This window comes from Diospyros lotus, chromosome 11 (assembly GCF_014633365.1).
Source record: "Diospyros lotus cultivar Yz01 chromosome 11, ASM1463336v1, whole genome shotgun sequence".
Lineage (NCBI taxonomy): Eukaryota > Viridiplantae > Streptophyta > Magnoliopsida > Ericales > Ebenaceae > Diospyros > Diospyros lotus.
The window spans coordinates 24,245,395-24,269,523 of NC_068348.1; the positions used below are offsets into that span (position 1 = coordinate 24,245,395).

General features: G+C 34.1%; 2 protein-coding genes across 4 annotated transcripts; one reads left to right on the forward strand and one right to left on the reverse strand.

Annotated features, from left to right (window-relative positions):
• Nucleotides 1-8,005: 8,005 nt before the first annotated feature.
• LOC127813211 (uncharacterized) lies at nt 8,006-14,692 on the forward strand. 2 transcript variants are annotated; one of them, XM_052354057.1, is made up of 6 exons: nt 8,006-8,129; nt 8,848-8,984; nt 9,681-9,798; nt 11,232-11,622; nt 11,708-11,874; nt 14,389-14,692. In XM_052354057.1, exons 3-6 carry the CDS (start codon nt 9,688-9,690, stop codon nt 14,668-14,670), a joined length of 951 nt encoding a protein of 316 aa, XP_052210017.1. In that variant the 5' UTR covers nt 8,006-8,129; nt 8,848-8,984; nt 9,681-9,687; the 3' UTR covers nt 14,671-14,692. The 2 variants fall into 2 exon arrangements, with proteins under 2 accessions (XP_052210017.1, XP_052210016.1); XM_052354056.1 differs by lacking the exons at nt 8,006-8,129; nt 8,848-8,984 and adding an exon at nt 8,149-8,355.
• A 711-nt stretch (nt 14,693-15,403) lies between these two features.
• LOC127813212 (syntaxin-22-like) lies at nt 15,404-21,505 on the reverse strand. Of its 2 annotated transcripts, none has more exons than XM_052354059.1 (7): nt 21,139-21,504; nt 17,630-17,723; nt 17,353-17,492; nt 17,061-17,135; nt 16,718-16,875; nt 16,533-16,633; nt 15,404-15,867 (listed from the first exon to the last, which is right to left on the reverse strand). In XM_052354059.1, the coding sequence occupies exons 1-7, from the start codon at nt 21,324-21,326 to the stop codon at nt 15,802-15,804; spliced, it is 822 nt and encodes a 273-aa protein (XP_052210019.1). In that variant the 5' UTR covers nt 21,327-21,504; the 3' UTR covers nt 15,404-15,801. The 2 variants fall into 2 exon arrangements, with proteins under 2 accessions (XP_052210019.1, XP_052210020.1); XM_052354060.1 differs by lacking the exon at nt 15,404-15,867 and adding an exon at nt 15,910-16,386 and having other exon boundaries at nt 21,139-21,505.
• Between the last annotated feature and the right edge of the window lie 2,624 nt (nt 21,506-24,129).

Consider the following 24,129-nt stretch of genomic DNA (forward strand, 5'->3'; position numbering starts at 1 on the left):
CAATACATGAATATAATTATCAATTTTGACTTTTAATATTATTATATTAAAAATTTCTTTAATATGATAGAAGGGGACTCCACACAACTAGCTGATTTTTTAGTTTTTTTTATATTTCTCTTATTATTATGTTTTTGCCAATGTTCTTACAAACACAACAAAATAATAATTTTATTAGATTTCTTACCATTTCATCCTTCATTTTCAATGAAAATTGCTTGACCCACCCACAACTCCTTCCATTACTTCTCGTCCTAAGAAAGATCACTTACTCGAATCGATTGGTGGCATCTTCCAACACTTTCCTAGGTGGCCAAATTCCCTGCACAAGAAGACATAACGTAGAGAACAATTTTCAAAAAGTTTAAAGTAGATCTACTTTTGGACATTTGCAACTTTAAAGAATACCTTTTGTCATTTAGTATAAGGGTAAATTGAACATTTGCAATGCAAAAGTGTCGTGCTATGTCTTAGTAAAATGAAAACCCAAAAATCATCAAAATATTCTAAGTAATTTGAAAATCTAGATGATCTCGAAGAGTCTTTTGGAGCATAAGTCTCCCGAAACCTTTGGAGAGTCTCTAGGACAATTCAACTTTTGTGTCTTTAAGGCTCAAGACTTAGCCTGAGTCTCCAGAACTTAAGTCATTCAGTGACTTCAAAGAGTCTCGGGATCCACGTAGAGGATACTCATCTGGAGACTTGGACCCCAAAGATAACTTCAGGCCCTCCGACCTCATTTGATGCACTTTCCCAAAGAATTTGAAAACTCTCGTCTGCATGGCCATGTATAATGTGGGTCCTACCACCAAACCTTTATAAATACCCATCTATTCCAAGGCAATAACACTTTTTTTGGATCCTTTGACACCCATTGTCCCATGGCTCAAACTCTTGGACATTTACACACTAAGACTTAGGACCCGAAAACTCACACTTTAGACCCCATATAACTCTTTGAGAGATTGTTACGTTTACAAGTGTTCTTTGAGTGAACACATACTCTTTTAGATAGGGAATGGTGAGAAAATTCAAGAGATAATTTCATTACTCACCAACTAAAGTCCTACAGCCTTTAAATACAAGAACAGAGTTCAAATAGAAAATGAAACAAACGAGACTATGAAAACAGAAATAAAGTACGTGGTTTAATCCTCTTAAATATCTGCAGTTCCATCGTGCCCCTCAATCACACCACAAACCCATCCAGTCAAGTGGGTGCTCGACAGGTCCTTCAGGATTGCTCCCAGTATTTCGATAACTCAGCTTCAAGGCCATTATCTCCAATAGATTGATCATGGGTTGACTTGTCCTGCATGGTTGTTTTAGCATGATGTCCCTGGCCCTGCGTGCATCCTGGCTGGGCAACCATGTCTGATAATGGCACGTACGTAACAGAGATCATGATACAGAGCATACAGTATACACGTTTACATACATTTTCTACTTCAAGACATATTTATCTGACTTAGGCATTGAGGGCTTGTATGAGAAAGATTCTCGCGCGCCTTCTAATAGTTTCATTGCCAGATCCAATTCCTCGAAGACTTTCTTGTCCCATCTGAAGATTAGCCTCCCGAAGACAAGAGAACAAGTCTCCCGAAAACCCCTGAAGACTCACTCGAAGGCCCTTGGCATCCTAACTTTTTTGAATAGTGGATTGAGCCCGGCACATGTTATTCCTCCTATGGTGCACCGAACGTTGAAGCTTTGTCACAAATTGTGCCTGAATTGTTCTGTAAGATAAATAAATTTAATTGTTTAATTGGACAACAACAAAAAGGGAATTTAGGAAATTTAAAATTTTTATGTTGACATGAGCAATAAATGTTTAGAGTTTAGAATGACAAAACAACATCGTTTTGCTAATGTGTCTAACACAACCTTAACTGCACATATGTTGGGGTACACGCTTGACCAATTGAAGATAAAATTGAAATCAAAGGTAAAGTTCAATGAACAAATTAAAACAAATGTAAAAAATAGATAAAATTGTAAAATGACTGTAAATTCAAGATAAAACAGTCAATTAAGCCTATAGAAAAAAATATATTTAATACTTGTTACCATATATATGGATTACAAAAATTAATTAATCAATTAAAAGAATTAAGTCAATCAAATTATATATTATAATTTACTATTTATATGTATGTTTTTTATTTTAACTAATTTTTTTTCTTGAACACCTTAATATAATATTATAATCATTGTTCTTTGTTATTGTTATTTTTTAAAAAAATAAATTATAGAATAGAAAATACTTAAAAAGTAAAATAGGTAGGGTATATGTAAAAAATAATTTATAATTTATGTGCTATAAATAGTATTGTAAGTTCTAAACCTTAGATTCAACCATTTCAATTGGAATTGCAAATTTGCAAAGCAGTTCAGCTTGCTAAAGGTTTGGAACAGCTAGAGAGAGACCCATCGCTGCTGTCGACGCCGCCTCGCCGGAGGGTTCGCTGCTCTAACCGGTGACCGCTGCCCGCCATTGCATCCTCTACTTTGTCGTCCCCGTCGTCGCCTCCATCACAATCGACGCGTCGCCTTGCCTCTCTCGCCGCTGCCTCGCCTCTCGTGGCCGACTCGTCTAGTCTCTCGCCCTCGACCGTCGTTGCATCCTTCATCTCTATCGCCACCTCGCATCTCTCACCACCGACAGCCGCCGCATCCTCCGCTCTGATTGTGCTATTTTTGGGATTTTTTGCTTATCTATGATATCTGCTATTTTGGAACTCGAGCCTGAGCATGGCTTGTGAACTAAATTGACGAGTTGAGCCCGAGCCGAACTTCCAGGCTCGACTTGAGCTAGAGCTGGAGCTCAAGCCTGCACTCATATTTGTCAAGCCAAAGGTTTTGTTTAGGGTTTTTATTGAATTATCATGATTCTAGTATGAATAACTGATGTTTGAATCCATTCATTGGGTCTTAACAAGAGAGTTCCTATTAATAGTAAATAAAAAACTAGTAAAGCCACATTACACTCAAAGCAAAGAAAAAGAAATAAGAAAAAAAGAGCATTCAAGAGGCCTATAAGGAGAAAGATAAAGACAATCGAGTCAACTTGATATTTTGGCATTATCGCCACAAAAAGGAGCTTTCAAATTTTTCTTAGTTCATATCTTCATAGAAGATTGAATCAAAGATTAAGAAGTTTCAAACTTTCTATTATAAATCCATTGCAACTAGTTTTTGGGTAATTTTTTGCTTGAGTTGAATGAGATGAAATTCTCATATACAGTTTTCAGATAAGGAGTCTTACCTATCTCATATACGATTTTTAGAAAAATCTTGTAATAGGTCTTTTTACCTTATTTGTTTGTTCTTTCACTTGACTATTTTTTTGAGTTAGGAGGGATCCTTTGGGTGTTGAAAGGGAAAATAGTGATAGGGCAAGAATAAATTAGGGAGAAAAGGAATTGAAATGGAGTTTTTTTTATCATAATATATTGGCCTTTTTTTTCCAAATCATTTTGCTTATAGGGTGAAAAAAAATCACCAACGTAAATAGTCAAAAAGACGAGACTTCTATATTCATAGAAAAAGTTCTCTTGATATCCAATGAGAATCGCTTTGGGCAGAACCCTACCCTACTATACTTCTATAATTGTTACAATTGTCCTAATGAAAAAATGAAAATAATAAATTTGGAAATAGAATCAAGCCATAACACTATAGTATTTATTGTCAGCCTTATCTTTGGTAGGCAATCAGTGGGCTCATTGACCTCTCCCCAAGAATGAGATTATACCCATTTCAAAGTTCATTCTAATCAAATGATCCATGGCTGCCAATATATCTTATGGTAACAAAAATGTATTGTTTTGAGGTATATCAAGGTTTAGTCTTTGGTTCATACTTCATTGACCAATCCTTCATAATTCACATCTTTATTGAAAGAATTTCTTTTGTAATTTCTTACACCAGGATTTCGAAAATACCAGATCCTTACCTATGAAAGCAAATTGTTGATAAAACTCCAAAATAACATTTTTTGTTGATCTAATTTTTCTCTCTCCTTATCATTTAAAAGAGACAAAAAATGTCAAGATAGCAAATTTTCTCTAGAGTTTCTCTTATATTCAAACCCATAACTGATGATAGAACTAGAACAGATATTTTTTGTTTCCTACTCATATGAGCCCATATCCTTATTTTTTTGTCAATCTCTAATTTTGATTGGCCTTTCCAATCTAATATTATTGTGCTGGTATAGATTGAAATTCCATTAAGGTCTAATTTTGACTAATAATAAATACTAGGGCTTTATAATATTTGATTGATTATAATTTTGTATATTCCATTTACCATAGAAGTTCGCAGAGAATTTGTTAAAGGAATGTTTCCAATATAAATTGTTTGTTCTTGCATGTCTCTACTCATTTTCCAAATTAATCTTGCAAACTTATTTAGTAGTGTGGGTATGGAGGTCCTATTCCTCACATTTACCTTTGTCCCCAAACTTCACTTTTTTAACACTTGTATACTTTCCAAATAATTAGGCATGCCCTTGTCTCTGTCTCCAAATGTGTGATCCACTAATTCACCAAGTGACTCTTTCTATTGGAGTCTCTACCTCTTAAAGTCGTATCAAACTTCTAATCCATCCTTTTTTGCCAATTGAAGAAAGTCAACTACGATCTCAAACAAGCGGGAAAACCCTTTTCTATCTTTTAGTAAAGTGTGTTTGAGTAGGATTTGCATTGTTATTAAGAACTAAAGTTTCGCGCTTCATTACTTTGTGCTTTCAAGTCAAAGGTAATGAAGTGGTCAATGAAGGTTAAATCACACTTGTGTTAAGCAAGTGGAGTAGTCAAGGTAGAAAGGAGAAAAAAAAGAAGCAAGATTGGGTCAATTAACGTAATTAATAGTACTTTCACTATTATGGACTGGCTTTCATAAAGCACTTTTGGTAGCAGCTACTATTGGGACCCATTTTTGAGATCAATTCAACAATGAAACTCTTTAAGCAATTCTCTTATCTATGTCATTTTCCTTGACGCGATACAAAAGATGACTTTCGAGAGTCACTTAGCCCTTTGACATTTGCTCTCAAAAAAGATGTTGTGCAAGTAAGTCAATCAAAGTCAAAGCTGGGAGAGAATATTTACAATTGTTGTAGTATGACTTCATTTCTTGTTTGGTTTTTCAATAAGTAGTCAATTGTGGGCTAATAAGCCTCGTAGTCAAATTTAACATTGATTGAAGTAGCTATAGGAGAGAAGGCACTAGTCAGACCTGCAAAGATAGGGTAGTATGCAATGGTAGTTTTCAATCATATAATGTGTACTCGTAGTTTGACTTTTAGCTAGGGTTGCAATCAAGTCGAGCTGAACTTCGGTAAACTCAGCTTGGGCTTAGCATACCTGAACTCTTGAGCTCGAGCTCGGTTAACATGAACTGAGCTCGGGCTCGACTCCACTAAAAGAAGAGATCAGGCAGACTTGATTTGTGACGACACTGACGTGTGTCGGGTGACACAAATAGGCATTGAGATTGTCCTTAGACTTGTAATGGCTATAAAGCATGTGGGTGAAGGAGAACATCGATGAGCGATTCTGATGGAAGGGGTCGACGGACAAGTGAAGGATGGGGTCGAGAGTAGAGAGGCCGGCAACCATCGAGTCGATCTTGGATGGGTCAATTTTGGGTTTGACCTTAAAAAGAACAATGTGTTTGACGATTTGGGCCAACATTTTGACGTAAAGGGGTAAATAAGAGGAACAAAGGCTTAAGAAAGAGGAGAGAGAGAATGTGTGAAGAAGATGGAGACTCTTGGAGAAGTGAAAGAGATGAAGGGAAAAAATGGGTTTGCTGGGTAAGGGAAAGAGAGGAGAGAGAGAGGGGAATGGATTTATTTGTCAGATAAAATAAATGATATATATATAATGATATATATACATATATCATCATTATTTATATGTTAAATAATATATTTATAAAATATATATTTAATATATAATTTAATAAATGATATAATGATAATATGTATATGTATGTATGTATGTTAAATAATATATTTATAAAATATATATCTAATATATTATACATACATATATTACTTACTATAAAATAATATATGTTTTCACGAGTTAATTGCGAGCCTCTAATTGAGCCAGCTCTCAAGGTAACCAACTGAGTTTTATTAAGCTCAAATTTAGCTCGTTTATAAATCGAGTTTCAAAGTTAGGCTCAAATTCAACTCATTTATTTTAACAAATGAACTCGAACAAGTTTTTATTGAGTTGAAGACCGAGTCGAGCCCGAACAGCTTGGCTCATTTGTAACCCTACTTTTAATAGTAATCAATTATTCTCGTTCTCTTCTTTAAATTGCTCACTAAATTTGAAAATTAATTTTTAGACTTTCACCTATTGCACACCCTATGATTCTGATGACCAGGACCAATCATGGGCTTCTCCTCACCACAGTTACCAACATGCCCAAAAATAGGTTAAATCCGATGATTATATCTTTGTAAATCTAATTTTTAATTTTCGGACCATACACATAAATTCATGAATCTATATATTTATTGCATTTGAAATTTGACCACTTTCTTATCTTTTTGAACTCCATCAAACCTTGAAGTATGTCCTCAAGATTTTTATCTTTTTTTTTAATTATATATCTATAGATTATTGATATTTTATTAATAAAAAGAGGTGGTCCCTATTGGACATATCACATGGGGCTGTAATTGAAGAAGATTTGTAAAGACACATTATATCGAAATTTAAATTCTCCAAAGACAAAAAAGTGTGTTGTTGAGGTCAGAGCATTGAAGGAAATCTTCACATTCTTTATTTTTATTGTATTCAAAACTCTATAATGATTTTCTATTAGTGTAGTAATAATTCAATTAAGCTAGAGGATTCTCACCTTGGTATGACGGATCTGTTCTTGCATATAAGAAGATTTTTTTGGTCTGGGAAGAGGTTTTTATTGGTTTATAGCTCCATTAAGAGCTATGAAATCTACTTAATAGAACCTTTTGAAGATTTTCATTGAAGAGAGAAAATGTAGACTTTAAAGAGTTGAATCTCTATAAATTTATCATATTCATGGTTGTGTATGTATTTTGGGGTAAATCACACCAAAAATTACTAAATTTTAGTGTGTTTTTCATTTTAATCACTAAACTTTAATTCTTTGTAATGTAATTATAGAAGTTTAAAAAATTTTACAATGTAGTCACATATAAGATTTTTCGGCTGATGTGGTAAATAATAAAAATTATTATGCAATGATAACTAATCAGAATGTGCCATGTGTCAATACATAATAATATTATATTAAAATATTATTAAAAAATATTTTTATTATTTGCCACATCACCCTCTGGCTATAGAGCGGCGGGAAAATTTTACATGTAACCACATTGCAAAACTTTTTAAACTTTTGTGATCATATTAAAAAGAATTAAAGTTTAGTGAGTAAAATAAAAAATATACTAAAATTTAGTAATATTTGGTGTGATTTACCCATGTATTTTGTTTTTATATTTTACAAGTGTCTCAAATCATCATAAAACTAATTTAAATTAAATTTATAAACTATGTTAGATTTTCTTAAAATGAAAAAGGGTCAATTCACCTCTCTTGGCTTAATAAGCAACAAAATTTTATTTTCTTATAACTACAAATTTAAATATGTTCTTTAAAAAAAAATTGGCTGATTCCTTGAATAATTGCAAAGCCTCAGAATAATTCTTTCAATTAGCAGAAATATATTCCATAATTACCATTAATAAATTAAGAACAATATATTGTTTCATCCTATTCTTGAGCAATCCACCTGACAATTGAGTAATGCTAATCCATAAATAAAAATATATTTAATATATATTATGTTTAGTTATAAAATAGTTTTATTAATAAATTATAAATATATTATATTTTATAATATTTCATAGATTAATAATAATATTTTATAAATATGTGTTATTTGAAAATAAAATATATTTGCTTTAGCGTTACCAAAATGAAAATACACAAAATACAAAAAACAAAGCCTTTGAACAGTAAAGGGGAGATCCAAAGCTCTCTCACATCTCTCTCCAGCGCCAAGCCTTTGAACAGTAATCTCCCGTTGCTTCTGCGAATCCACGCTAATTCGTTAATAAGGTCTACTGCTCCCTCTGCATGTCTCTTTCTTCTTATGTAACTGCTCTTCCTGCTGATTTTTTGAGGTTATCTTTGCTGGTTTATGGATTTAAGCTCCTTCGATTAACTAGGGTTCTAGGGATTCTTTTCCAGTGATGATTTGAGTGTTTTCTGTAGAGGGGTGTGGGTTTTCGTGATTCCCGTGCGGTTTTGAATTTTGTATTGGGAGGGTTAAATCCATGTGCAGGTAGTTTGTCTCATGGTTAAAGCTATTAATGATGAGTTAGGTTTCGCTATTTCGTTGTGGCTTATTCCAATTTGCAATTCTTTGCTCATGGTATATGGTTGGATTCACTGCTAAAAATAGTCAAAGATAGCTTGTGTGGGATTGATCTAGCGTAACTGAACTGCTTGTTTAACCGATTGTCTCTCAGTTTGTAACATGGCTCTTTTCTCTTTTGGAGATAATGTTGCTATATAGAATTAGATATTTTACAATAAAAATGCTTTGGCACCTTCTCCATTTTTTTTCCTTTTTGTCTCTATTCGTCAGATGTTCAAATCTTTTGCATAACATTTGCTTTGGCACTGCAAATGATTTTTTTTTTTTAAATTTCCATATGCATTTTTTTGGATTTGATTATGAAAATTGCTGGTGGCTTGAATAAGAAGTAGCCCCTTTGACGAGCATAATAGAGGAAGAGAAATTGAAAAGCTGGTCTGATGAACTAAAATGCAGAAATAAGTAGAATGTCATATGATGCAGTGGATACATCAATAGGAGAGCTTCTTTGTTCTGTTGTTGTGAACTAACTGGCATCAACCGAGATGATCAACATTCAAATCTCCTAGTTTATACTGGATAAACTGCGGCAAGTAAGTAGAAGTGAAAGATTTACATCCCTGCTTCTATGCTGTAGAACTTGTAGTGTAAGCATGGGTGATTCACTTGTACACGCTGATTATCTTACTAGTAGACTGAAGGAAAATAGGGCTTGCAGAAGTGATAAATCATTAACTCCTGTATAATGATTGAACTTTGGATATTGAAACTTTGAATGACGAGACTTAACCAAGATTGATTCATCAGAAGCATAGAAATATTGATGGTAGAAGGTGCTTTATTAATAAGTAGTTTCAATTATAAAAGGAAGAAGAAAGGAGGTTGGAGGGAGATTATGCTCTGACTGGGCTTCAAAATATTAAGATTCTCATACACATTCTATCTCCCAGGAGAGATGCCAAGTTTTTGGCTTCTGTATTGTATTCATATTTATTATTTTCCTGTTTCCATAGGAAGTTCAGTAGTTTGTGACCAAACATTTTTGGAAATAATTATTTTTCACAATTCCACGGAGTTCAGTGGTTTCACTGCAATATCACTAAGCAATTGAGATAGTTAAATTTTTAACAAATAGTTACATCCATTACCAAGTTATTACAAGATGAGGTCATGATATGATTTAAGTAGTATAGAAAACAGTTAGGGCAATAGACAGTTTCACACACAGCCTACAAGTAGCTACCAAAGGATGTATATTTAGCACTTCATTTGGTTTTTTCTTGTTTCAGGCAACATATGGAAGTTCAGAAACTTGTTTTCATGCAAATTCTCCTCCTACTAGGAATTGAACTGACACTTCTTGCCAGATCTGGCTCTTGCATGCACACTTTGCTATTATCAAGTGAGGTTTGTGAACTAGAATGCCTTTGTTGTATTCTGAAATGGATTTATTTTCTTCTTTGATGAAGTTTATAGTGAAGCCTTTTGTTTTTGGCTACTCGCCAAGGCTATTTTTCCTTGTATATTTGCAGCTTCCTGATTGTGATGCCGACTGAAAGGGGAAGTGCTTTGGCATCAACCCAATCAGACGTAAAGCAAATCTTCACTTCTCAACAGAACACACATTATTCCACCCTCAGCAGCCTATTCAAAGATTCATACAGTCTTCTTAAACAATAAAAGCTTGACATTTACCCATTTCACTTCCAATTTTATTCAAAATGATGCAAGTTCAAAGATAAGTTAGATAAGAGCATCTTGAGCACAATATGACTTATTTTTTAGGATTTTTTAGCTTAAAACATTAGAATAAGTAGAAATTATAAAATACGAATGCTCTTTCATCTCTAAGAGCTTTCATTTAATTATTAAATAGAATGTGACTTAATTCTAGAAGTGGTGTTTTTAGAAATAATTTATTATTGATCATTAGATAATGGGTTGGTGACTTAACGATTATAAGGAAATAAAATAAGATTGACAACTCTTCAACCTGGGGATTTGACTTTGTTGTAATTAGTGGGGAAGGGCACTTGGTGTAATTTCTCGTTTATAGAGTGCCATTACCATCATATATCGGAGTTGATTTTTAATTTAGTAATCTGCTTATTGACCACGGTTGATGTGACTCATACGGTAGGACGAAAGCATAATATGTTGTTATTGTTTCATGTTTGGCTTGTAAATATGTTAATTTCACAATAGGTTGGACTGCAGAGACTAGGGATCTCACTTTTACATCTGGATTCCAAGCAGCTTGGACCATCTAAAGTTGGAAAAAGATTGGACTTCCTATATAAGCCTTGAATGCCTTTTATTGGTTTTGTTTATTTGCGTCTTTAGAGTGAGATTAAAAGGTTCCCCAACCTTACCCCTAGGTAGCTAGTGTTAGCTAAAACTAAAAATCCAGATTTGTGTGCTTCTAATGGGAATTGAAGATTATAATGTCAAATATCAAGATTCAATTTGAACTTTCTGTGATGATCTCTTCTTCAGGTGTAGCAAAGATATTGATTCTTCCTTGTTTTTGACTTCTAGATACAATGATGAAGTTGTGAAAATTATCTTCTTCTTTTTTTTTAATTCTTTCCCATGGTTCTAAGAAACCAGGAGATTGGTTCAAAGGCAAGGGAAGTGTAAAGAGTAACCATTTCACTTAGCTAAAGGAACTCTGACTTTGTTTGCCTTATGCAGTTATAGTACTTTTACTAATTGTGATTTAACTTTTCATATACGCACAGATTCATTCTCAGAAATATAAATTGGTTCTCTGTTGCAATTTTTGGGTGTTTATTGCTATTCCTTTAATGTTTGTCTGCTGTCTCTTGCTCAACTTTCAGGAGGGCAAGTGTAACTCAAATTCTGATGTCAAAACCCAAACTACAAGTGGTTTTCCTGGTTTAGAGAAATATATTGCAGAAACCTATTTTAGGAAGCATGATAGCTTGGTTGAGTCTGATTTTCAAAATTTCATTGCAAATGAGCTTCCTCTTGGCTTGTGTCAAGTGCTGCAAAATAAACTCAACCCTGTGCAAAGACTTTCAGTTCATCAGCGCCATCTGATTGGTGAGGGTTCTCATCGCCGCCTTTCTTCATCTATCAGATTGCCCATCCAGTCACTGTCCATACCGGAGCTACCCAGACATTTCTGTAAGATCATAATAGTAGAAAGACTACCTTCTGGTGTTTTTGCAGATCCATTTGAGCTCCAGCATCTTCTTCTGCATGGCGGTAAACTGCTTTTGTTTTCTCTTGAAGTGAGGTTATAATAATGGCTGTCATTCCATGGTCCATCAGTTTGTTCTATTTCATGCAGTTTTTACAGAAGCAGCTGTGTTTGGAGACACCAATTTGGAGTTGCCTTCAGTAGTTTCAAATCGGTCTGTTGTTGAGGTTCACATGGATATAGGTGATAACATATTGACAGGACTTAACAATGGACTGGAAATCAGCATTGAGCTTCCATTGCATGCACGCTATGCAGTATGTAAAAGAAATTCTCTGAATCTTTTCAGTTTTTAGTTTGAAATCATTGTTGGAAGTAATCTTACCTTTTTTTCCCTTATTTTTCTAAAATCTCCACTTATCCGTTTAGTGCATCAACATTAACAAAATTTTTATTTCTTTTTTGTATCAATTAGTTTTAATTCTACTCTTCCATCTATGTTCAAAACCACACCACCAACAATTAGGACGACAACTAGAAGGGGAAATATTAAGTTGGATAGTACAGTAGAAAGTAAGCATACATAGCTCAATATTCCACAAATGACTGATAGCAATAGACCATGTGCTAATTGTTACTATGTTTTGAAATGGCTGAATATTTGTAGAATTTTGTTTTTCTTTCTATTGCTCTCCACATTCTCTTTGAATGGGTAGGCTGTTTATCTTGAGCAAATTTGGGGTCATCATAAATCGTGACTCTAATGTCAAACTTCGTACCTGAGTTCTGATATAGAATTCAAGAAAGCATACTATTCTTAATGTATCACCCTATCAAGAAATATAACACTAATTGTCTGTTGTTTTGTTATACTAGAGCTTTGCACACAATAAAATCATAAAGAGTAATGTCTTGTTCCTTTTTTCTGTTTTTCCCCCTTCGTATACTTCTTGGCTTGCTTTGATTGGCTCACTGCTCTTTCATTCATTCCCACTACTGCAGGCATTATGCATATGTACAAAGCTCTTAGCTATCTAGTTTATTATTTCCATAGGAATATAGTCTCACACTATATCAGCTGTTTTATATCCCATGCCCGAAGGTTGGTAAGTTGTATAGGTTGAGCTGGTACTCTATACTCAGAATCATCGACATGAGTCATAATGTTTGACTATGGATTATCAAGAAGTTAGTTTAATTTACAACACACCTTGGTGTTTTAGAGACTTGGGTGTGATTACTGGGAGTGGGTATTTGACATTGGAAATTTGGATCCTTCTATACCCTTAAGCTTAGGATATTGAAAAACGTAGTCTTAAGTTGAATGTGTACATGGATAATTCTTGAGTATTTAAGATCTTAAATATCACATGGTATCCATTCGAATGTGGATAATTCTTGAGTATTTAAGATCTTAAATATCACATGGTATCCTGCATTCGAATGTCAAATGTGAGTTCTTTGAATATTGTTACAATTAAAGAACTCAGGCATCTGCTTTGAGTATGGTGGTTGGCATATGTTCTATACCCTTACTCTGTTATGTTGCAGGGACAACGAATGCAATGTCGCAACAGGAAGAGTCTTTGTAAGACTAGACTGTGCATTTATACACAGAATCATGAATGGCAATGATGATGTTGAATCATGTCACTCTATATATTTAAGCTTATATGATAATGATGTTGAATCATGTCAGTCTATATAATTAAGCCTGTGTTGTTTCATAATATTTTAGCATTTACTTTGGAGGGTGCCTGAATGATCAAACAAAAATACTGACTATATTTATGTCTCATATATAATTTCTTTTTCTTTTCTTTCCTTTTTTTTTCTTTGACTTGCATAAATAAATCTGAGTTGTTAAGAACTAGATTGTTTCTACACCATGGTGCTTCTATGTGGAATTTCTGTGAGATGAGGTTGCATATTTGGCAATTTGAATTTGTAAGGACTCTCATTTTAAGATTCTGTAGTAGATGCTGCTTATCACTCAGCTGAAGTATTTTGTTAATGTGCTTCGCAAATACTTTGCATTAGGAAATTATCACAACAGTTTCTGAGACGTTGCCTATTAAAACTATTTGTCATCTTGTACCACATATCCAAGCTATTACTTCCACTCTTCCCTACACACCACCATTTAGAATTCCTTCCATCGTCTTTAACTCTGCCTTTCCTTTAAACCCTCTTAAGTAAGATTGACATTGGATTTGAAAATTTGTTTCCTTTAAAGATTGCAAAAACAATGTATCAGCATGCAAAATGTATAACATTCACGTATTCCTAGTTGAAGATCAGTAGCACTAAAAAAAAAAATTTTGAAAAAAAAAGAAGATCAGCAACACTAAACCTAGGGCCCTAGTCTGCAGAATCCTTTGTAGTTTGGTAGGGCTATACTCTGTTGTGTCTATACGTCTGATTGATCTTGCATGATCTCTTCCGACTATGTGAAGTACCTGTTTGAGTCCAAATGAGGTGATTGTGCAAATGCATTGCATCTCTTATGCCTGCAATTAAATGCAAACTGTCTTCCTACTTTTTTTTTTTTTTTTAAATTTGTTGGTTAAGCAAGTGGGGTGCATATTATCTGCACTCCATTTTACACTAGAAATAGGATGGTTATATTAATCAGTTGAAGCCTTGGCCCCTTGGTTTTGCCTTTTGCGGGTTCCTTGGATTCAACAGCTAGTACTACATGCATGCTAGGCAAACCAATGGAATTTAGTTTTTCAATCTGGCAAACTTTAGATTATAATTCTGTGAGCAATAGTTGAACACTTGTTTGTGCACCTGCTAAGATTATGCTTATGAAATATATGCTTTTGCAGCCTTTAGGAGAACGTGGCTTTTCAAGAGTTGAATTTGGTGAACCTGCAATATTCATGCACTGCTACATTGAAGGGATGTCGAATGACCAGAGTTGTTTATTTTTGGCCGCTGCTGGTGATGCTGCTGCATCTCCAACTGTAGGGTGGGAAGTTCCCTGTGGAATTAAGGGGCACTCTGGTGTTGTCTCTGCTGTTACCTTTGTTTCGGCTGCTGTATCAGCTTTCTTAATTGTCTTGACATCTATCTTTTATCCAGATATTCAGAAATCTGCAGCATTTTGAAAGTATTTTTATCTGTTCCTCATTTGTCCAGCTTTATCACTTGCTGATTCCCAAACTACCTCTGTTGTGCTGTTAGCTTGAGCCTGCTCCTTTCGTCTGGAATTAAGCGATACAAGTAAAACCACACCTACTTGTTTGTCCAAGTGGTGCTTCAACGCGTTTAATTGAAATAACCAGCAACCATGGGATAAAAGCCTGCTATGCTCTGATAAGAGTGCTTCAACCCTTTCAGGATCGATCATTTATTATTAATACATCCTGATATAAGGTGATAATTTGGTGGGCAGTGCCAGGTGAATGAACCCTTGCTGCCACCATTAAATATCTACTTTACCCTTGCAATAAAAAGTACCCGCTTTTAACCTTATTCCCCACCGAGGGATTTGTGAAGAGCAAGGTGGATATTTAATATTTTACACACTTTATCTGCCCAACCCAATCGGACAATTGGGTCAGGCAAAAATTAATTATCCATTTTCATTAGCTATATTTTCCCAGGAATGGTTGATGTGGGTTTTCATCCTTGAAACAGAAGTAGGGTTTTTTTTTTTTTTTTACCTCCTGTAGATGATGTTACAAACTTAAAATCCCCTTCGTGCAGGTTGCTTGCTATTCTAAAGCTCACATATTAAAGAAGAAAGCAATCCTTTAAGGCCCTGCCTTTAAGCCTCAAACAAACTGTAGCCCATGCAAGCAGCTAATTTCCTTTGCATATCTCCCACTGCTAGCAATATCAATCAAGAAAGAATCAAGAAGTGGCCCTTTTTCACAAAGGATGTTCCAAATGTGGATGAACAAGGTATCAATTCAAATAAAGAATTCAAGTTCAAAAACAAACCCCCCAAAAATTATAATTTTCATCGACACGAGATAAAACAAGCAGTGCCACACCCTCAAAACCCTGAGACCAATTTATGGAAGAGACAAATCCCTCACCAGCCTGAGTGAAAACAACTCCATGCTACAAATATACCATAAAGCTCTAACTGAATTGACTCAAAAGATCCACACTCGAGTCTGCAACGATGCCTCGCTAGAATAGCATGAACCAGAGTATATACCAACCAAGAGATATCATCCAGTTCCTTGGTAGATTCTGAGGTCACTCTTATCGTTCGATTGAGTAACCGATCAAGCCGCAAGTACTATGATCACAATCAGAAGCACAATGCCAAATATCACCAAAAGCAAGCAAGTCTGCATTGAAGACAAAGGTCAATGTCGAGGCATGGAATTGAAAGATAAGATTATTAAATAAATACATGTCTGATATATCCCAAAAAATAAACAAATACATGTCTGTGGACAGCTGTAATTAAAGCTAAAGGATGTTTGCTTCGAGTTTATTATCAAACACGGCTGAAAACAAAAATTTCACTACAGCTGCTCAAAGATTTAAGTCAATTCAGAACTTGCAGATAACAAACACCGCACTATGGTACTGCTAAAAAAAATAGAAATAAAAATCAACTCCCATTTGGTTGACTACTGAAATGGAAACCAGACTACAAGTCTATTATATTAACTGGTGAAGGTGGCCCACTATAGCAATACTCATATTGAATGTTGCCTTACAGCCCATTGTAAATTCTTATGAAGTCAAAATATGAAAATATGGAACACCAAACAAGAATGGGTACAATTCAAGTCCACCTAAAAGGAACCGTGCATCAGCACAGGTGAACCACACCCTAGTAGCTTCCAAGTTCAACATTCCTATCAAATACCAAATAATAATATAGGTTAATTTTGACAATGTTAAGGTGGACCCCGATGATAAAGGATAATGGCACACATGTAAGCATAGTGTTTCCCACATGACCAATTTTCTATCAAATGAAAGACAGTACTCAGTGAATTACCAGAGATGAGTTTGATCTTTGGGTCTTTGCTGCTTTGACAAGTTGAGATTTTCCCTGTGCAGTTGCAGCATGAGCACCCTCAACGTTGGAGCCAATATCATCTGAAATACAAAATTCAATCAAAAACTTTTACCATGGCCTATATATGCCAGAAGGCATACAAAACAGTAGCAAGCCTCATTTACCAATCATAGCTCCTTGTTCATGGACCAGCACTGCAAGGTCTTTAAAAATCTCATTCACCTCCCCGATATGTTGCTGGATTTCCTGTATCCCTTGCTCTCTTTCATCAATGATAGCCTCGTTAAAGGTAATCTCATTGTCTAACAGCAAAACCTCCTGTCTGTAGCACAAATTATTTAGCTGCTATGGGGATGAGATTCACCAGGATAACAAACCAAGTTTTTCAAAAGATTTTTTTATGAAAAAAGAAATTTTTTACTCAAAACATAGAAATTCATGTATATTATTCCTCTCAAATATATTAATTAGAACAGTAAGTTAAAAGACAAAAGTTAATGTTATCACCTTCTAGATTCAACAAGAAGAGCACGTTGTTCTAGAGTCTTGTCAGAACTTACATCAATCTCACTGGCTGTATAGCTGTGGATAGAATAAAATCAAATTCATTATATAAGCAACATGGACAGAACAATCACTGCCAAAGTAATAGTAACATAGTGGCCCATCCCCGTAGCAGATCAAATGTTCACATTTGATGGTTAGGTAAAAGAACATCCAAACCTACTTTAGGCATGCAATCAATAAGCAATGTCTCAAACCCAATCATGAAAAAAGGCGATAATACTAGAATAACTACCTTGAAGGCAGAACTGCTTGGGGAACAAAAGGGGTATAAGCTGTCTCCCTTTCAGCTGCAAGACGCTGAGCCTTCTGGAACTCTTTCAAAACTGCTTGGAAATCTTTAGCAAGTTTAGCATCTGTGATCTTCTTGTTAGCCTGCAGTCAAAGGATGCCATTCAACAACCACACACACTCCAATACAGAGATGACAGAAATATAACAAAGCAAGATTCATTGGTGAGCAAGAGTGAGAGCTCCAATCCAATAAAAACGGTGTTAACAGATGAACTTACACTAACTTCAACATGATGGTCTGTTTCACTAGCTTGCTTGAGTTTAGCAGAGGTGTCCTTCACCAACTGTCCAATATGCAACCTTGTCTTGTGCCTAACAGTTGAAGAATAAATCACAAATACCACCCAAATGGAAAAGTACAAATGTGACAAGCATCACATAGCCAGCAGTATGTGCACATAATAACTAGAAAGAGGAAAGTGGGAGCACAGGTAAAATAATAAAGTGTCAAAGCCAGTGTAATGAAGTCTACGTATAATTATCTCTAGCTAATGCCTGTGTGTGCCCATGCCTGTGTCTGTGCATGCATGTTTTAATCTAAACTATAGCCTTCAAAAGTTTCACAAGTTTAGCCAAAAAAAGAAAAATAGTATTCTATAAGTAAAATGCAAACAATATGCAACAACATGTTGAAGCCACCTCAACCAAAAGCTACTGCTTTTGAACTTACAAAAACAATCTCTGTATTCTCTTGTTTAATTTTAACCATGTAAATGTTACACATATAGAATACCATACTGATAAGCAATAAATAGATGATCATATCGATAAAGAATAATCAACACCAAAAATACAGCACTTCATTATCTATTTCAGAAAAGCAAATAAACCAACTAGAGAAGACCCTAGCAAAACCTATCTCAACTTAATAGTGATGATTATCAACTCAAAAAATAAAATAAAATAAAATAAAATAGTTAAAGAATAAGAAATCAAAAGTGCTGAACTGACACAAGCCTTTATAAAATTGTTAAGCATAATTGTGTGTGATGTCCTTATAACTGAACTCAATGATCTTATCTCCTATGAGGAAGCAATTTGACTGATAACCTCTACAACTGGCTGCATTTGTAAGACCTTATATGAAGGCAACTGTGAAACACAATAGTTAAAACGGATTTCAGGAGTCAAACAAATTTCTTCATGTCCCCCCATTAGGAGGAAAGCAAATTTGATGGGCTAGTTAAAATGAGAACTAACTTTGTCATAGCAAAAAGTTGCCAAAAAGATTACTTCGTGCCTACGGCCTACCATCTGTGTGTCCTGAGTCATGAAATATAGCCTTCTACCAAATATGCAAGTTCAAACAAATAAATTCTCAAGTACTTCTCAGCTTTGAGCATCATGTGACCAATATGTCAATGATGCTCAAAACAAATTGTTGAGATTGCCTTGAATTTAAATTCAGTTGACCCAACTAAAAGTATGATAGAGGCAGGATTTCTTTGTCCAATCTAAAACTCGGTGACTTTAGAAACTTTGGCCTATCTGTTCTCCCTATAAATGGAGTTGCATATCTAATTATCAGATTGTGGTGGGGCATTAAGTTACAAGTCTCATTGAGATGGAGATATTGGGTGCATTGAAATCTAGGGTTGAGAGAAAGATAGTTTTCTGCTGTTGTAACTAATTACTCACATAATGAATTTTTGTTCCTCCTTCACCCATAGATATAGGCAATTTGTCAAACTCCATCAAATTTGTGTCTCTGATTTTGATCTTGTGTGGGTATTACATAATTTATTTACATCTGCTAAATTCTGCATCAAGTTTATCAAATTGATACCTAACAAATGAAAATGATAACGGAGTGGAACACCTAACACAAATGTTTTGTTGATCTTATTTTACCTTCTTAGCTTTGCCACTATCAAACAATTAATAGAATCCTTACTTATGAAAGCTACTCTTTGTGACAGGATCTTAAATATTCTTTGTCACAACTCCTTCCAGTTACCAAGTGCCCCCTGGAAAGTTTTAATTGTCAATCATCTTCTTCAATACTAAGAAATAAATATGAATTAATTGATGAACCATCACAAGGATGCCAATTGTGTAGAACTAAGAACCAAATCAATCTACAAGACATGAACTCCTTGAAATGTTAAATGCTGAAGGGATTTAACTAAGTCAAGTTAAAAAATTACTCCTACTCAAAGTCACAAATCCTAAAAGGCTCTCTAAGTGTGGCAAAACTTGTTAATTTACAGCCTCTCTTCCCTACCTTAAGGCTTCTTATTAAGAATGAAAGGTTTCCCTACCTTCAAAGAAGAGACAAGGATAGAGACTTCTCTTACTTAGTCATATAAAATCAATCGAGACAGACCTAATAAGAGTATCGATACAATGGAGACTCTTGCATCATTTCCTTATTGCCACTTTGAAGCATTTGGTATGTTCCTTGCAATATTTAGCCACACAGGTGCACATTAGATGTCATTTCACAAAACCTTAATGTCCATCGTGCAAATAGTTCTTGTTTCTCGTCATTTCACTTACTCTTTTATAAGTATTATAGGTGAAATCTAAGCTAAATATAATTGACTGGCTAAGAGGGTGTTTGGCTTATCGGTTTGACCACTACAGCTTATAAGCTATTAAGAAAAAGCTAGTGAGGTGCTCTCACCAGCATTTAAGCTAGGTAGCTTAAACGCTACTACCACAGCATTTTGCAAAAGCTGGTGGGGGGGGGGGGGGGGGGGGGGGAGCTTTTGCAAAACACTGCTAATTTATAAGCTGCATTGACCGATCATTTTACCATCTTATCCTCATCCTTTTTGTTAACTTCCAGCCATGCCCTTCTTCTTCAACCTCTACCTCCCACCACTTGTCGCCCCAACTCTTCTAACCGCCACCGTTGGCCATCATCGTCGCCCCCATCAGCTGGAGCCCCCATCGCTTGCTGCCCCCATTGCCCCCATTTGCTTCAACTTTTCCTCCGTTACCGACCGACAGTCATCATCCCCACCTTCATCTTCTCTATCTGTGCTTCTCTTCCTCACTGCCATTGTCTGTGTATATATATATAAAACAACAATAAACATATATATATATACATATAACATATATGATCTATATAACAATATTGTATTAATATATTTTTAATAATTATGTATAATTTATCAACATCTAATGATAAAATTTTACATCATTCAACACTATGTCTATTTTGGTTTCTTTGTCAAATTTTGATAGCTTATCAGCTCTTTCAAACCGAACACATATAACTTAAAATCACATTTATTCAAACACATTATTAGCTTAAACGCTACTCAATTTTTAAATTTTATACGACTTAAAAGCTATGTAAAAAAAGGTTAAGCCAAACACCCCCTAAATGCCACATACTTTGCATAAACCAACGGACCCAAATCAAAATGGCTATAAGTGAGTTCGTGTTATTACAGTTTTCCAGAAAAGTTATGCAAACGAACTTCATCAGAATGCCTATGATACACCGAAAACAATGCAATAAGTTTTCTTCCACTTAATCAAAAACAGCCTATATTAAATTTTCCTTTCAGTTCACCGCTGAATCGAAAATTCCAAAATAAATCCCCGTTTGCAACACATAATTCAGCACCTAAAATAAAACCAAATCAAACCCATCGCTTATGCGCACCAAAACGAAAAAAAAAAAAAAACGCATTTCCCCAAAATGAAGGCACAATTAACCACAATTCAATCGCAACACCAAACAATTCAAACCCGGAAAAGATCAACCCACAGCTTCTCGCGGAGCTCGGGGGTGTCCTTGGGGGTTCCGAGGGTATTGACGAGCCTCTGAAACGTGGCGACGGCGGTGTTGATCTGAAAAATCCCGGAGGCGATGGCCTGCGTGGCGTCTTGCTTGCCATTGATGAGGTCTCGCCTCGAATTCAAGGGACGACCCGATTCAATATCTTGAAAGCTCATATCTTCTCTGAACCACCCCGGAAACAAGCGATGCTCGAACAGAGCGTGAGAATTATGCAAACCCTAGACGCCTTCGGAAAGATTCAGAAAGTAGATTAGGGGTAGAAGCAAGAACGCGCTGTAAAGATGGCGATGATTGAGGAACCAGAACCAAAACCGAAAGCAAAATTTTAATAGTGTATATATATATATATATAGAGAGAGAGAGAGAGAGAGAGAGAGAGAGAGATTCGACAACTAGGATGACAGGGACAATACCGGGATGCCATGCCTGCGCGAGCGCCGGCAAATGGCGACACGTGGAAAGTGGACGGTGGTCGTTGCGGTTGTATTTTTTTTTATTTAATTCTTCTTCTTCTTGTTGTTTTGCTCATAATAATAATTAATTAAAAGGCCACCATTCGAAATTATTGCTTTAATTCAATAAAGATAGTTTTTGCCTCCACATTCAGATCCATTCTTTTAAGGGTTACGATTAAAATAAAATTAATTAATAAAAAATAAAATACAATAAATACACATGCATATTATATCTCATTATCTAATTTTAATGCATTTATTATAATAAAATTAATTAATAAAAATGTTTATATTTAAAAAATAAAATATAAAGAATATAGATATATTCCTAGCGTTATCTATATAATTAATTTCCAGATTATCACAAAAAAAATTAAAATATATCATCATCAAATGCATACAGATACTAGTTCTTTATTTGTATATAAAATATAAATCTACAAACAATGTATTTTATATAAATTACTTTGGACCACCTGCTAAATAAGTTTAAGTTGATGTAATTTGGTTTTAATATCAAATTCATCATTATATTTGGGATAATCGTTTTTGCGCGATTTCTGATATTCGTACTCTCAATTATATCAGGGAGGTAAATCACAGATTGAACATTTGTCTCTTGCGTAGAGTAAAAATCAAACTCGTAATCCATCAAATTAATATTGACACATTACTCATCTGATAGCTCGATGTATGCCTTGGGGTGATCCTATACTTTATTCATAGTCAAATAAATTACTATAATTTTATTTTTGAGACCAAATTAGCAAATGTAGTTTAAAATTTGACAAATTGTAACTGTATAACTTTCTTCGAATTTAAATTTGGGGTTTAATTTGAGCGTTTGTTATTATGTATGGTTCTTTTGGTTAGAAATAAAATTGATATTACTAATAGAATTAAAATATTATTAAAGAATGTTAAGATAATACGTAATCAATTATAATGGTTAATGTAACATCAAGTCTAAAAATACTGTAACTTATTTGATATTTTTTAAACAATAGTGACTAATTTGATTTCTAGGTATAAAAGTATAATAAATTATTTATTCATTCTTAAAGTATATAGACTAATTTGACTTATAGACAAAAGTATAATAGTTTATTTGGTATTTTGCCTACAATTTTTATTTTAATTTATATAAAATATTGTGTAAATTATGATATGAGTAGGTGCACGATCGATGTCTAAATTGACAAAAAATATTATGGCAGTCAGAACAAAGGGATCTTCTCACGAACCTACAAAACAAGGACTAGGGCTACTCAGGTCGTCTTCAAAACAAGTCTCTAACATTCAAGTTAGTCTTGGTGGAGAAAAAAAAAAATGGATCAGCTATGAATGGATATACAAAGGTGTCAATGAGGAATAAGAAAAAGGTAAAAAAATAGGAAAAAAAATTAAAATTAAAGAGTGAGGTTTAGGCATTTATAAGTTGGAACACTAAATAATTAGGGTTTTGAACTTTGGATCGTCTCTTAATGAGTTAAATTTAGTTTTAACTTGAGTTCTTCTAGTAAACTATATTAGAAATTGAATTGAATGTTAAATTACAATTGACTCAAAAGCGTTGACACATATTTTATCGTTTCTTGTCAGAAGAAGTGACATTTTATGAAATATTTTAGGTAAGTCTTTTTACATTTTGGCCTAATTTGTTTTAATATAAAATATTTTGCGTTAAAAATATTTTTTTGTTTAAAATATTTTATACTAAAAATCATCTTTCATCTTGATTTTTGATGATAAGATTAAGGGATTATCACTATAGTTTTGCCTCGATGTGAACACCTGTAAAAATAGGCAATGCTAATTTCCCTAGTATAGTTTTTGACTTTCAAGTTAATATAATAAATTAGAAGTGAAAAATATTAAATATTCAGAGTTATTGGGTTTCATGCCTTTATATTGATCAGAAAATCGAAATACTTGGAGTTACCTTTTTGAGATCCAATACTTAATAATTTTGAGTTATGAGAAAATTTCTTATACTAAATAAGGATTGATGATATAATTATCATGAATTTTTCGAATATGAGATGAGTCAAACAGAGATCCTACAGAAAATAAGAGCAAGATAGAGATAGTGTTAATCCCTAATCGTCCAAAGATAAGATTGTCAAATAGAGATATAACCTCCAAATTATTTAGAAATATGATGAACAAGGAGTTATTTACTAGTAATTATCCTTCAAAATTGAGTTAGGAGAAAGTCGTGTTGCTTTTCTATTTCTTGTTAATATAGACAATTGGCAATGTGAGGTTTATAGTTCTTCAAGTATAATTTGATAATTTCTATCTTCTGAATATTCTCGTCATTTTCTAATATTTGACTTGAATTTTAAAGATATAAAATATAAAGCACAAAATCTACCCCCAATACATCAAATGGTAATTCTTTTTTGTATAACATACATATATAAAATAATTTTACATATTGCTTGGGAAATGTTTTTGCTTACAAATTATTTCATGTAAAATATAATATGTAAAAAATATT